This window comes from Siphateles boraxobius, unplaced genomic scaffold (assembly GCF_051911475.1).
Source record: "Siphateles boraxobius isolate OS27281-9 unplaced genomic scaffold, OSU_SipBor_1 65, whole genome shotgun sequence".
Taxonomy (NCBI): Eukaryota; Metazoa; Chordata; class Actinopteri; order Cypriniformes; family Leuciscidae; genus Siphateles; species Siphateles boraxobius.
In genome coordinates this window covers 16,565,200-16,580,554 of record NW_027509192.1, presented here as the reverse complement: position 1 = coordinate 16,580,554, position 15,355 = coordinate 16,565,200, and the positions used below count along the sequence as shown (strand labels likewise).

Below are 15,355 nucleotides of genomic sequence, written 5' to 3'. Positions count from 1 at the left end.
GCACTTTTATTATGGATTGATGCACTTTTATGGACTTCCAAACAGAAATTGCCATTCACTGCCATTATAAAGCTTGGAAGAGCCAGGACATTTTAAATATAACTCCGATTGTATTATTCAGGAAGAAGAATGTCATATACAGCTAGGATGATTTGAGGGTGAGTAAATCATGGGCTAATTTTCATTTTTGGATGAACTAACCATGGATTTTTTTCTTTTGCTATAAGAGCAAATGGGAACACAGAAACATATATTTGCGGTCATCTCCCATTCAAAGCTATTGCAGTTTACCTATCTATAAAGACTACAGCTTCTGAGAACACTGGAAACTTGGCGCAAGGTGGCAGAATGCAAATAAATCATTTAGAATCAGTTGGAAAATTAATAATAAAGTATGTGAGTAGGTGTCAGGTTAGCTCACTCTAACATTAGTGGGATTCTTGAATGTTGCTCTGACTCTTCTGGTATGGCAAAACGAACAGCGACCTTCATGTAACTCGACTCTCTGACTCTCTTCAGCTCTACATTCCACCACTGAGGTCACATTTGATTGTCTAAAATTGTTTTACACAGGGGAATGACAAACTCTATCCCGGTCTCCCCATGTGGTTCGCCAAATCACATTTTCTGGCGAATGGCTACTTGACTGCAAATCAATTATGCAGTGTTTATCTCATAATGAATGAGCCAAATGTTCAGAAATGATTTTCAATGAGCTCATTAATCATTTCCTGTCTGTTTCTCTTATCCTTAAACAAACAAAACACTACCCTTAATGGTGCAGTACAGTCAAAACAAAAATTATATAATTATAATACTTTTTTTACTATAGTGCAGGACACTATAGTTCATTAATGTAAGTGAGGATAGCAAAATAAAGTAAACCGTGACATATTATACCCAAACATTTATCAATACAATTATATCAATTACAATTTATAAAAATTTGGGACCAAAAATTATTCAGACACATTGACCTGACCATGTTTTGCTTGCGTGTTTTTTCTTCAATTGCCAATGCGACCTTTTTACACCACAGACTGAACAACATGAAGCATTGCTTGGAAATTGGTTGACCTAAATTGGTATTATCGAATTGTGTACTTATATTTAACAGCTGACAGATAACCTAATTCATCTGTGAGACAGTCTAACAGAATGATGGACAAAACTCTGAGTTCTTGTCAAATTATATTACCATTTTCTAAACTACAGTGAATAAACTGAGAAATGCTGAAGCTGTCTGAATACATTTTGGTTTGACTATATATAAACCTGCATATAGATCTATCTATCTATCTATCTATCTATCTATCTATCTATCTATCTATCTATCTATCTATCTATCTATCTATCTATCTATCTATCTATCTATCTATCTATCTATCTATCTATCTATCTTAAAGTTAGAGTATGTAGTTAAGTTACAGTGAGTTCAGTCTCTCCAGCCTTCCAGTATTGTGACACAAACATGCACTAGTTCTCACCTGTCTCTGACACTCACCGATGAAGAGGATAGGAAATGTGATGAAGAGCAGGAAGACGTGCGGCACCACTGTGAGGGCGTCCAGGAAGCAGCCGTTGTTGAGGACACCGGCATCCACATTGTAAGTGGCTGAGTTGTTGTCGTTGCCGCAGAATGCCAAGGACATAGTGGTATCGGGTCTCTGAGGTGATCCGGCAGAAGAAAGACAGAGGCAGGAGGAGAAAGAGGACAAGAAGAGGGTTAAAGATAAAAGAGATCCTCTAGGAGCATAATCAGTCCACAGAGGAGCCGTTACATCCTTGCTGTAGGTGGAGGAAATCAGCCGAAGTGAATCACTGCACAGGTAGAGAGCAACAACGGCTCCGGTCCGGCATGGGATGAGCACATCCAAACAGCTTCATTTCGACAGGGGGGCGCCTGCATCGGATTCCACCCACATGCATGCTTTTAAACACCGCCGCGGCTTAATGGCATTAAAAAACAAAAAGCATCTCAGTGCGTGACCAGACTCACGCGTGTGCTCGGAAAGCGATCTTCCTGTGATCAAAAGCTCAGAGTTGACCTTGTGGGAGGAAAGCTGGATGGCGGAGTGTGTGCATGAGAGTATGACGAGGAGAGAGAGAAGGAGCGAGAGACAGTATGACGGAGGGGAGAGGGAGGAAGGGAGGGGGAGAATTGCATAGCAGGGCGGCATTGAAAAACCGGCACACATGTCACAGCGAGGTTCACGCTATGAAACATCAAACATAATGACTGGTGAACTGACTTCACAGAAAACAAAGTCTGCTTTGGTTGAATTGTCAGGAAATTCAAAAACCAAAGCGAGTCTATGAGACGGTTGAAGGACGAAAGGCCTTGTAACGAGGACAAACAGATTTTTCAGGTTTACTGATATGGTTTGTTCTGTGGCAGATGCTGAAATCTAGAAAGCCGTGTGGCTGATGAAATGTCAATATATAACAATTTAAGGACAGTAAATTAGATTTAGATTACATAATATTTCAGTATTTGGAAAGGACATTGAATTCTGTTTCAATCTGTTTCTGTCTATAATCTGCTTATTCTTCCACTAGGCATTCAACAACTCAGGCGTAATCACAAAACGAAACAAACGAAAAACTGAATGAAAACAAAACAAAAATAAAAACAAACAAAAACACAGAAAAGACCAACAAAACAAAAACAGAAAAAAAACTTAAATATAAAACGATATGAAAGGAAAAACAAAAAAAACCCAACGGAAAACAAAAATGAAAACAAAAAATAAAATAAAACACTAAAAACAAAATGATATGAGATTTTATCAAACTATTGCTACTGCTACACTGCATGCCTATGGAGCATTATATTTAACCCTTATGTTGTGTTCGGGTCATTTTAACCAGGAGTGGATATTCTTTTTCTCGAAAATGTTAGTTCATGTTTTTGCATTGGACTAAAACTTACTGACTTTCCTCACACATGGTATAACTCCTGTACTTACCCAAATGTTTTGGATATTTGTTGTCATTTTTTGGGACTTTTCCCCACCTTTTTACACTTGGGGTGTTGCAGTCAAAAAGGACCAGCCTACAAAAAGGTAGCTTATAAATCGCTCATTAGGTTATATTATAAACATTGATTTCAATATTTTTGTCAACTTGATTTTGTATTCTTATTTTTGAAACTGACTGATTGTGGGCCTCATTGATATGAGCTTATATTGGTCAAAAAATACCATCCTTATGGATACATGCACAAACACGCTACCACACACATTCATGTACACAAACAAACTATTTTGAGTATTGCATGCTTTCTTTTTCAGAGATGAACTTTGACATCAGGTCAATGAGGTTTAGTCCAATGAGGCTTACGATCAATCAGCTTCAAAATTAAGCACAAACCCTGTCCTAATTGAAAGAAATCAAGTTGATAAAAAAGACTGCATCCAGTAGTTGGTGTTAATGTTGCATAACGAGAGATTTAAAAGCAATTTTTTGTAGGCCGGTAATTTGTGTGACTTTGTTCCGTTTCGTCCAAAAAAAAAAAAAAGCATTTCAAAACAAACTTCCTGTTTAACTATTAAAGCACACTAGAGTCATAAACAGTGCAATTTTTAAAAAAATGATCCATAAATAATGCTTTTATCACTCAAAAACTGAGGTGCAGGAGTTCCGATCAATGAGGCATACGATCAATCAGTTCCAAAAAGAAATACAAAACCAGTCCTAATTGAAAGAAAACAAACTGGCAAAATATTGAATCCAATATTTAGTGATAATAATATAGCATAATGAGAGATTTACAAGTAATTTTCAAAAGAACCCCAAAGGTGTTACAGGGTTTTCAACACATAAGGGTTAAATGTGGAAGCGAATAAAAAAATATTGAAGGCAGTGTCAAAATTTTTGTCAATTCAATAGTGCAGTTTGAAGAATCTGTGACTAAACAAGCTATACCTGACCCATGCTGATATTAGATCTAGAGTGTCTATGGACTGTGACACTTATTACTCTCCAGAACTAAAACAACCACTTATTATCATAGTGTGATGGCCTTATGAAATAGTGGTGAGAAGACAACATTGATCTATTACTCAAAGGTGTCAAGTAGATGACCAGCAGATGCAGCAAGGCAACAGTTAAAATTCACCAGCACTAAATCATAATTTAATTCCCTTAAAAGAAGCATTTCCTGAAGATTAAATGAGTAGCAATCTGCAATACATGGCAGGTCAAATCAAAAGTGGGCCTAAAGGTATATTATGTAATTCAAAATGCCTTCAATTCTATTTGCACTGTAGTTTTCATCAAGAGTCCTTTAATAATCATCTATATTAAAGATCAGGTTATATAGAGTCTGTGTACTGTATAACACTGGACATGGGTGAATCTCGAAAAGCTACATGTTTAAGAAATGTTCTCCTTATTTACCACCCCAAATATAAATCATATAAAATATAAATAAGAGGTTAAAGTTAACTTCATATTTAAAAAGCAAACCGTTAAATAAATACACTGTAAAAAGTGATCAGTTGACTTGAAAATACGTTGCCTTAAAATTATGTAACCTAAATAAACTTCATGAACTTCAACAACACTTTTTACAGACATTGGGTATGTATATTAATAAAACATGTCGCAGAAAATGTATCTATTTTCAGGACGATTTCGAAAACTAGGCATATTTCCTTAATTTCATTCTCATTTATAATTTAAATAGCTAATTATTATATTATTAGGTCAGAGAGGTATTTGTTGTACAGTGCAGTATGCCTGCATGTCATTTGATTTTGATTAAAAATGTAATTAAATTGAATAGATCTAATCAGAATGCATATAAAGAGTTTCCTTTTACTCCAACTGATACTAGACCCTGAAAAGATTAAGGCCAATCACATTAACTGACTTTTGTAAAGATGAGACATCCTTGTGCATTTGCAAAAAGATAATAAAAAAATAAGTAAATAATAAAAAATAACCCTATATGTATCTTTATTGAGCTCTGACACACACACACACACACACACACACACACACACACACACACACACACACACACACACACACACACACACACACACACACACACACACACACACACACACACACCAAATAAATGATTACTGTGGAGAGCTGGTTGTAGTATATCGATTTTTTTATGATTATGTTTTGAGCTTCATCCCATTGAACAAGGATCCCTTTCAAAACAACTGCGCATGCGCAAAACATTTCCGTTTACCGGCAGCCGCTGAATTCTATCGCATCACAAGCAAAAACGTGTTAAAATGGTAAAGGTGTCAAAATCTGGTCTAAAGCGACATCAGGTTCATATGTGGAAAATGTTTCATAAAAAGTTACAGCATCTTTCCTTAATGTAGTTGCGTCTATGGTGAAAAGCTTATGGTTTTCCTGACAACGTAGCCTACTCACTGGAAAATAGTCGAAAAATGTATCAATATTCACACTTCACTACATCACTTCGTGTTTAAAGGCAATTTACAACATGTATGTAGAACTCTACAATCATGAACATTTCTAATTGAAAACACTTTTCCCATTAATAAAAACATAAATTTAGGCGATACATACCGGTCTGTAGCGCGTGAACATCATCCTGAAATTCCAGTTGTTCCCAAAACTGCGACCTCATATGATTATTTTCAATCCAGTCCAGAAACCTCGCCGTCAAATAGAAGCGCAACTCACACGGGATTATGTTAAGAATAAAAAATAACTGAAATGTGTTCGTTTCTTTGCCATATGGTCCGAGTTTTTCCCCAGAGGAACTAACCAGGGTGCTGAAAAGAGCCCTTACAGAATCTGACAGTTTCACATTCCCAAACATCGATTTTAAAGTTGGTCGATGAATCCAGTTCTTCCAGTTGTCACTCGTCACGTACACACGCGCGACGCGAGCAATCAATCACAATCAATGATGCAACAGGACAAAGAGACTGGTCAATCAATCACACAATAGAAGAATACTGTAACCGATGCAGCTGATTTTACAGCGCGCAGCGGCATTTAACGATAAACCAAGAGGATACAATTATAATAGTACTTTCTATTAATTGTAATCACCTTGGTTAATAGGCTACATAGGCCTATTTGTTTCTGGTTGAGACAAAAAGGACAAAATTACTGCCTTCCTTCCTACAAGAAAGTGACCGACTGATCATTCGCTACGCGTAAGCTATTATGGCAAATTCGACAGGTGCTGAAGATGAAAACAAGCCAATCAGGACGTCAGCAGATGTTGTCGTCATCACAGCACAGTATACCGCCTCTTTATGGTTCAAAACAAAGCATAATATAACATTAGAAATCATATAAAACAAAAAGAGCTTTTGTTAATGCATATTTGTTGCTTTGCAAACGACAGCATGTCTTAAAGAATGTAGGCCTATTTCTAAAACATTGTGCTGGATATATAAAGCATAGGGGAATAACTGCATTTTCTTATTGCCTAACCGTTAGTCTAAATCTATAGCCTACTAAATTATGTGCTTTTTACAAAATGAATAGCCTACTTAGGAATGGCCTGTGGTCAGTTTTAAAATAACGTTCTGCAATAAGACCTACAGAAATATAAAAAGTCTATAGATATTTAAAGAGGAATGGAATCTTACATCCACACATGAGGGGTGAAGGAAAAAGGTAGCACACTTAATAAGGAAAAGGAAATCAACAGCAAAGACTTAAATGATCAGTTAGGCTATGGAATGGGCAACATCAGTCCTGAAATGCCGCTGTGCTGCAGAGTTTAGCTCCAACCCTAATTAAACATATGAACAAGCTTCAGGATTACTACGATTTTTTTTATTTTTATTTTTTATCTGGGTTGGAGCTAACCTGTGCAGGACAGCGCACTTCAGGATCGACGTCCATCCCTGAGATACAGCCTAAAACCTATAAATAAACATTAAAGAGAATACGATACGCCACTGCAAAAAGTAGGCTACACTCTAACTGATGTATAAAATAATATCATCTTTTTTCCCTTTCTTCTCATATTTTTTCCTTTGTTATTTTTCCTTTTTTTTTAAGCAAATAATTGTTAACTTTTTTTTCCTCCTGTATATGCAGACGACATTGAACATATTGTTGATATATTTTGTGTATTGTATATAAAGTTGTTTACAAAGTTGTATATCATTAATGTCATCTCTGTACGGTTTGCAATCACCATAAAAGTAAAAAAAAAAGTTAAAAAAAAACAAACAAACAAACAAAAACTGAAAAAATGCTTAAAGGCACAATTACTCTCTGCTGTAACCAGCAGGCTATTATTGTAGTGCATGAACAAGAGCCTTCAAGCACAGATAGGCTATTGTAGGCCTACGTTTCCAACGGTTTCATCATGTCAGCTCTAAAGAACCAATGACATTCATAATTTCACACACAGTAGTGCTGTAGACATTTATAGAGACATGCAGTAGCAAAAGGACATATCAAAGCTGCAATAATAATGCAGGAGTCATGCCATGTCCCTTACCAAATCAACCAGCACGACAGTAGGGCCGCAGCTTAATGAATCCTGGAAGAAGAACATGTTGTGATATCTAAAGCCTATTCCCAAGACATCATGCTTTGGTAAGTAATTGTGATTTTTTTTTATTACTACAAAAATAAATAATAAATAATTATGACATAGGCTACTTTAGTGTCATGTCTAGTTTTGGTTTTATTTCATGTTCATTTATTTTATTTTGTTGTCATGGCTTCTTTATCTCCTGGTTTGTCGTGTGATTCCTTTATCCCGTCATGGGATCTTGTCATGCGCTTCCCTTGGTTCATGTGTTACATTCTCATTGGTTCATGTGTTATATTCTCATTGGTTCTTGTATCATCAGTTCTGTTTTCTCATTGGTTAATTGTTTGATTGTTCTCAGGTGTTCCTTCTAAGTCAGTAGGTGTATACAGCCCTCATGTTTCCATTGTTCCTTTTTAATGTATTGCAGTATGAATGCGGTTCCATGTTTCAATGTGCCAGGTCTGTTCATAGTCAAGTTTTGTTTATTAGGGCCCGACCACCGATGGTGAGAGTACCCTCTTGGAATTGCTCTGTTTTACTTTGGTTTATGTTTTTGGATCTTCGAAATTATGACATACTAAGTAGTGGTGGGCAATCGAGGCTTTTTGGAACACTGAAACAGTTTAAGCAAATGTGCCATGTTGTGTCAAGGCTTCGAAACAACCCGACACTCATTTCCACGGGGACCCCTAGTGGTCAGAACAGTGTAAATGCAACAAAAACCTGGGCCAAACATGCATAAAAACCCCTATTAAAAAATCGAATGCATTTTTTTTATTGAAAGTAAAATATTTCAAATGCAATTATCTAATAAGATTAACAAGTGTCTATATGTTTTTTTTTTTTTTATCAATTGTCAGGGTTTGTTTTGTTTGTTCTATGAATGGCTCAGCTAAACAGGCCAATAAGAAACTAACCACCATTATTCATTTTAATTTGACTAATCTTTAATTAAAACGCTAAAATGCATAAAACTGATCAGAGATCAGGGCTGCGTTCAGTTCTGACAAAAAATTGCAAAATGTTTTTTAAACTGAAACGGTGGTGCGTTGAACACCCTGTTCTGATGACACAAGAGTTGCAACTATGGCAGCTGAGAAGGCCATTCTTTGTGTTCTTTTTGAAGAATTTTCGGAGCCTGATGAAATTGGTATAAATATGTGTTTAATACTGCAAAATACGCTCGATGTTACGGTCACTGCCCTTGGTGTCAAGAATAAAAGAGAACATCCCAATCGAATGAAGGGATATGTGTAAACTGTGGTTCCTAATTATTGTGATCCAACATTTGCCTCGCATTTCAGGATAAAAAGACAAACATTTCAGGTGAAGGATAATCCACTTCTTACCTCCGAGACTGTGTTATGATCTATATTACCTTATTATTTTTATTGTATTAGGCTTATCATTATTGCTGATCACTGTTGTTATACTATATTTTTACTATAAAACTCTTACCACAAACATGTCTTCTAATGTCTTCAATTGTTGCGTATACCGAGCTTCAGCGGACACATTTGTAAACGACTTTACTTGGCCCCATTGTGCGAGCTGTCTCTTTAATACCGCGTGGTTTATATGCATGTTGCTGCTGATTGGGCTGACATTTTTGACACACCCACCAAAGAGAAAACTATCTCAAACCCCGTTGCACACCGTTTCCGGGAAACATGTCATTCAACCCAGAAACCGTAGCAAAATGTTGCTACGAAAGTTCAGACTCGTAGGAAGACCGCAAGTGTTTAGGGGTGCCATTTGGGACAGGGCCAGAGACGAGAGAGGTAAAAAAAAAATCTCTTGGTCACATTTTCCGGACACACTGCCACTGGGTCCTCAACCAGCCGAGAGGCCCTCATTTGCGGTGCCATACGATGGTACCTCCGCCTCCTGGCGGGCGACAACGGCTCCTCCGTTATAGGCGTCCGACAGAGAGCTTCCCGTTCCCTCGGTCTGCCTGCTCCTCCCCCATCATGGCGAACGGCAGCAACTCCTCCGTCCCCTAGCGGGTGGCAGCCACCCCTCCTCGACCCAGGTGCACGGCAGCGAGCTCTCTGTCCCACCTGTTGTTTAATCGCTCCAGCAACACCGCCTCGGCCTGCCACTGCCGGTCATCGCTCCTTTGTGCTGTCGACCTCCTAAGCACCGTGATCCCCCTTAGCAGAAAGGGCTCTCCGACAGCGTGTCCCTCCTTCCTCCGGGGTTTCGGCACCAGTGTAACACAGTTAATCGTTCAGGGAAGAAGGTGGTGGGAATCATCAATCATACAATGAATCTTTAAACATAAAATAAATGAGCACAAAATGAAAGTAAAGTGGCAGTCCCTCGCGAACGACTGCCGCACAAACATAAACCGAACTCATTGTAAAGTCCAGGCTTGATCCTCTCTCGTCCTTCCATGAGACTCGAGACCGCTGGAGCAGGTGACCGGCCTCGCTCCGTTCCCACTCCTCTTGGCCTCGCACTACTTGCCACACTCATTATGCTATTTAAAAGAAGACTTAAAGTCGGCATGAAACAGAAGTTGTGTGACACCCTGTACGGCAGCGAGCTCTCTGTACTGTGTATAGTCACATGAATAATATTTTTTTCCAAGTATATAATTATTTTATTGTGTTTATGATTTTGTGTACGATTGTTATATGAATGCTGGATTGATGGCAAGGAGTGCCCTGGATGAACAGTAGGGGGAGAGAATGCACTATTGGGAGTGTGTAAGGTTAGCTGTGAGCCAGTTAGAAAAGACTACCATTACAAGAGCTCCATTGTGAACAACAGCACATCTTGGGATGAGCTCACCTAATGTCTAAAGGTGGAGTTAAACACAGCCCTAATCGCAACGTCAGGAGGCGGCAGCTTGCACTCTGATTGGCTCATGACATGAGAAACCAAATTTTTCTTTGATCTTTCGAAATATAGTGTAAAAGGTCCCTTTCACATCCTGCAAGTTTCATAGCTTAAAATGTCCTTATTATAAACAAAGCTCTAAAAAGGGGTTGCTTGGATATACATCACATAAACAATCCATTTGCATATGACTGCTTTTAGAGAAAGACATCAACAAATGTATTTAAATCATTGCACCACATGCAATGCATTGCCCACTGAAGTTCAGATAGGTGTGTTTGACTTCGGTTGGATGTAACCTCTCGGCGAGAGTTGACGCGTACAGTCGGGGAGGAGCTGAAAACAGAGCCGTCAAGTCTGACTATTTCTGCTTCCCATGGAGTCGCTTGTGCTATAATTGCTTACTTTATCACAGCTGAAATAAAATCAATGCAATATTTGACAAATACACCGATGTTTCAGAGACATTTCCATCATGTGTTTATACAAGTATAATGTTGAACATAAGCCTATACATTTTAAATACCAATGAAGTTGAAGTTAAAGAAGATGAATGCAATAAGGAAATATTTAATAAATCCAACTGGTAATTTGAACTGGAGCAGAGTTACATACAACACTATTCATATATGTGAACCTCATGGAACATATCCAAAATGGGGTTGTTGTTTTTTTGGTCCGTTTATTATAATAATTTTTTACACATACACACACAAACACGCATTTCAAAATTATACAATATTAATCAAGATTTTGGGTTTACTATTTTTGGTAACACTTTATTTCGGTAGTCCACTTTAGACATTCTACTAACTAAAAGTAACTTTGCAACTACATGTCAATGAACTGCCATTAGAGTATTAGTAGACTGTATGCTTAATATCTGCTAACTCTTTATTGTGTTGGTCCCCCAACAGATATTCTACTAACTATAAGTAACTTTGCAACTACAAGTCAACTTATTCTCCTAACCCGAACCCTAACACCTAACCATAACCTAACAGTCTACTGACAGTCTACTAATACTCTAATGACAGTTAGTTGACGTACTTATAGTTAGTAGAATGTCTAAAGTGGACTATCAAAATAAAGTGGAACCCTATTTTTACATAAATGTATATTATAGTACCACAGCAATTCTATAAATCTAAAGATGCTAATTCCAAATAAATGTATTTTCAAAAAACATATGTATGTTGTTTCTCTTTTATATTATACATGTGCTGATTATATAATCTTTTTTCCCTCCAAAATGTTTAATATAAAGAAAATGGATTCCAGAAAAAAAGAAAAGATGTCCTCAAGATGGAATGACATCTATGAATGTCATTCATAAACTTTACGAGGACCACAGCACTAGCCAGCGACAGTTTGAACGCAGCTTTGTGTTAAAACATTATAAATGTGTAATTTGTATGTACTTCTATGTACTGTAAAGTAATGGCAGCCATCATTGGCTAATGTGCACCGATGGCAGTATCTATTTTGGTAAGATCTGCTTTGACAATGTCATACCGCCTTTTCCATTGCTCTGGTGACAATGAAGATGGGTTGAACTCCAGGAACTTATACGCATCCTTATTCTGCAAGCCAAAGGCCCTCTTTGCCGTCTGACAGGATTCACCAAAGGCCTTCCAATGCTGAAAAATGTGAGATACAAAATGAATCACAACATAGAATATGCAATGACATTAACTTTCATTAACTGCAACTGAACGTTTACTCAGTGTGTGAAAGTTACCTCTTGCGCTAAATCAATATGCATCAGAACAATCTCCTTCAGTTCATTCTCCTCAATGAAGTGTTCATTAGAAAAGGTCTCGCTTTTGAGAGATTCCAGAAATACTAGCACTGATTTCCAGAACATATTATGTTTAAGCAGAGTTTGTTGGATTTGATAAAGGTGCTTTTGGACATCACTCAGATGGACAGTTTCGGGTATTGAACCTTGCAAAACAATATGAAGCACACATTAATTATGAGAGTTCACTCTGAGGTTTTTGACCATTGGCACACAGAGATCTTGAAAGAATCTCACCCTTTTTCGTCTTCATGTTTGCCAACTGCAGCTGAAAATCAGTCAGCCTGACTTGGATATTGTACTCCCGGCTTTTCAGGTTTGACTTCTGAGCAACGAGTCGAGCTTTTTCATTAGTGAGAGCCTGGTTTTGTGCAGGTTTAGCTTGAAAAATGGATTTAAGAATGTGTCCAACAAATGGTACAATGACAGCCAGGAAACTGAAACCAAACATTCTTCCACGAGCAAATCTGGCATGACTCCGGTTTATCTTTGACTCAATTTGTCCGATTTCCTCTAAGGTTTTCCTCAGGTCCATCTGAAGATCTCTCACCACCTTCTCTAGAGCCTCTATCTCCTTAGTAGTTTGTGCAAATTTTTTTTCTGTCTCAGTCTTTTCAAGAATCACATCACTGGTGCAGGAAGCCACACTGCGGTTGTGTTTCTCATATCTGATAATGACAGATTTCAGATAAACCATCCGTTCAACCATAGTAAACTTTGTTCTGTATGGGTTCATATATCATAATGCTTTTTGATGTGTAACACTTTAAAACATTTCCTAAAAATTTACCTGTCCACCGTCTCTTCCACTCTGTTAACAATTTCTGCGATCCATTCTCTTGCTTTTTCCAAAGAATTTGTAGTCTGAATGTTTTCATTGTTTTCAACAGCGAGTTTCAGTTGAGGGAACAATGTGGAAACCATTTGGTTACTTGTGTCCACACACTAAAAGACAGCAAGATGTTTACATGTTATGTCCTTGCATATGCCCCATCAGATTTTTGAGCCAACTTAAATAAATAATTGTATATTAGATAATTAAGTTCCATTATAGATCATTAAGTTATTCTATGTTCAAACTTAATCATCCACCAAAGTCATCTCCTTTTAATTAATTTAGCTGATTTTAAACCAAAATATGCAGTTGGATGGGGAATCTGTCATTTTTTACAAAATATTAATTTATCAACACAACCAGAAGGTTTTAGCATGTATTGAGATGTGTACTGTATATCACGTTCAACTGCATCAGATACTACAACAATATGTAATTTCAAACATTTATCATAAATATTTTATAACTATCATTCCCCTTATCTCCATCAGAAGACTTTATTTTGCATATCAGACCTGTATTAAATTCAATGGACATTGTTTTTCTGCTGCTGATAGCTAATACTGGGCCAACTGAAAATTGGAGAAATTATGTAAAATTTCCAAAAAGGTATCTTTTTCTCTTATCCCAAAAGTACAAAAATCTATAAAACTCATGAAAGCCTGTGTGAAATTAAAATGAAATGTTCTCCTCCAATGGTGCATCAAATGAAAATTAAGTTGAAATATATACATTTCAGACATTAATGTTTTAAACAAAAATATCCCCATTGTTGTGTGCAAGATAACACAATAATGAGTAACTCATGCAGACAGATCAAATGCATTATTACAAGCTACACTGACAACATTTCTATTAATTTCAATGCATTTCAGTTCTACTTCTTGAAATTCTTATTGTTTTGTACCTGAATTAAAATTAAAAACAAATCTATCCTTGATTTCTACTGTTGATAGTATTAGCTTATTTTAATCTGACTCTTTAGTTTGACTTCAATAAGAGAAAGGTCAGAAGAACATTGACTTTACCTTCTCCAGAAGAGCCTCAGAGGAGGCAAAGAGATTCTGGGTTTCAAGAGCACACTCTCTGAGAACCCTCTCCAACTTGGGGAACTTAGCCAAACAGAGATAGGAGAGATGGTAGAGCAAAGCTGTACGCTCAGCCGATGGAAGAAGCTCCTGAAAGAAGCTGAGTTGATTTTCTTCCATCACTTCTGTAGAATTACAAATGTAATACTTATTATATAATGGTTTTGCACATGCTTGTGTCAAATACCACAACATTAAGCATGTAAATTCTTGAAGACTGAGAGATTTTGATTACATTTTATTGATCAAAAACTGTTCCTATACTTTTACTCACCTCCGGGGACTGGTCTTCTGCAAGCCATGTTCATTGTTCTTAGCCTGTAAAGAAATTACTGTGGCTGAAAAACAACAAAAAAGTAACAAAATGGCAAGAATCATTACATCAACGATGGATGAAGCATGTCAGTAAAAGTTACCTGTAAGAGGAATGGATCTCTAAGCAATGCAGTTGTTGGTATCAGCATAGGGAATTTATACTCTATGGCACCTCCTTAAAAATGTTTTGAACGAAGATACATAAAACTGCTTTAGAACAGAGGGAGTAGTATTTGGGGGATTAACAGGCGCCCTTAAAGGAACAGTTCACCAAAAAAAAATATATATTTAGTAGATTTAATGACAATGAACATTGGATCTTTCTGTATGTTGTATCTACCTTTATGTCTGTGAGAAAACTGATTGGGTGTGCTTTAGACATATAATAACTAGATTGTTTTTCTGCCAGCGGTTTTCTACCAGCGGTTTCTCTACGGGCCTGTTGATGACACACTTGGTTTATCTACACTTTACAAACCTCACAAACCTGCACAAACTTGTCTTGCTTTAGGCTAGTTCAGTGGTTCCCAAACTTTTTCTGCCGGGCCACCATTTTGTAGAGAAAAATATTTTCCAAACGCCCCCACAACAAGGCTGTAACGAGTGCTGCGTCTCAATTCGCCTACTTATGCCCTAAAAGTATGTACTATTTTTGTGAAGAAAAAGTAGATACTGTTGAGTGGGAAGCAAAAGAGTAAACAAGCTTTGGGACATTCTATCACATCATACAATTGACTCTTTAATGGTTGCTCTCTGTCGCATCCTGTCACCGTAAACTGGCCTGTCAATCATATTCAACATTTTATCATATTTATTTCACAGTTAAAATCCTCCACATTTCTTTTCATTTCCTACAGAATTGGAGAGAAATGCAGTTGCACGTTGATCTGCAGTCGCGGGTCTTTTATGCGGAGAACTCTCCTCATATTAATGCATAATGATGCATTTAAAAGTTAATGGCCAAACGG

General features: G+C 37.2%; 2 protein-coding genes across 3 annotated transcripts in view; both read right to left on the bottom strand.

Annotated features, from left to right (window-relative positions):
- The window catches only part of abcc8 (ATP-binding cassette, sub-family C (CFTR/MRP), member 8), a 92,231-nt gene extending 86,630 nt beyond the window's left edge, over positions 1-5,601 (bottom strand). The window contains exons 1-2 of the mRNA XM_077211307.1: positions 5,560-5,601; positions 1,505-1,667 (exon numbers count right to left, since the gene is read on the bottom strand). Coding sequence (XP_077067422.1) covers positions 1,505-1,667; positions 5,560-5,583 — 187 coding nt within the window. The 5' untranslated portion in view covers positions 5,584-5,601. The remainder of the gene's footprint in view (positions 1-1,504; positions 1,668-5,559) is intronic.
- A 5,301-nt stretch (positions 5,602-10,902) lies between these two features.
- LOC143721150 (uncharacterized) lies at positions 10,903-14,758 on the bottom strand. 2 transcript variants are annotated; one of them, XM_077211384.1, is made up of 7 exons: positions 14,489-14,758; positions 14,347-14,390; positions 14,013-14,197; positions 12,940-13,094; positions 12,387-12,817; positions 12,090-12,295; positions 10,903-11,988 (listed from the first exon to the last, which is right to left on the bottom strand). In XM_077211384.1, the coding sequence occupies exons 2-7, from the start codon at positions 14,378-14,380 to the stop codon at positions 11,806-11,808; spliced, it is 1,194 nt and encodes a 397-aa protein (XP_077067499.1). In that variant the 5' UTR covers positions 14,381-14,390; positions 14,489-14,758; the 3' UTR covers positions 10,903-11,805. The 2 variants fall into 2 exon arrangements, with proteins under 2 accessions (XP_077067499.1, XP_077067500.1); XM_077211385.1 differs by having other exon boundaries at positions 14,347-14,410; positions 14,489-14,573.
- Positions 14,759-15,355: the final 597 nt, after the last annotated feature.

Excerpts from the sequence above, each read along its gene's own strand:
- LOC143721150 (XM_077211384.1), bottom strand. The coding sequence starts at position 14,380 with ATGAACATGGCTTGCAGAAGACCAGTCCCCGGAG. Across the intron at positions 14,198-14,346 it reads CAGAAGACCAGTCCCCGGAG|AAGTGATGGAAGAAAATCAA; the intron begins GTGAGTAAAAGT and ends GTAATTCTACAG. Across the intron at positions 12,296-12,386 it reads AAACATGAAGACGAAAAAGG|GTTCAATACCCGAAACTGTC; the intron begins GTGAGATTCTTT and ends TTGTTTTGCAAG.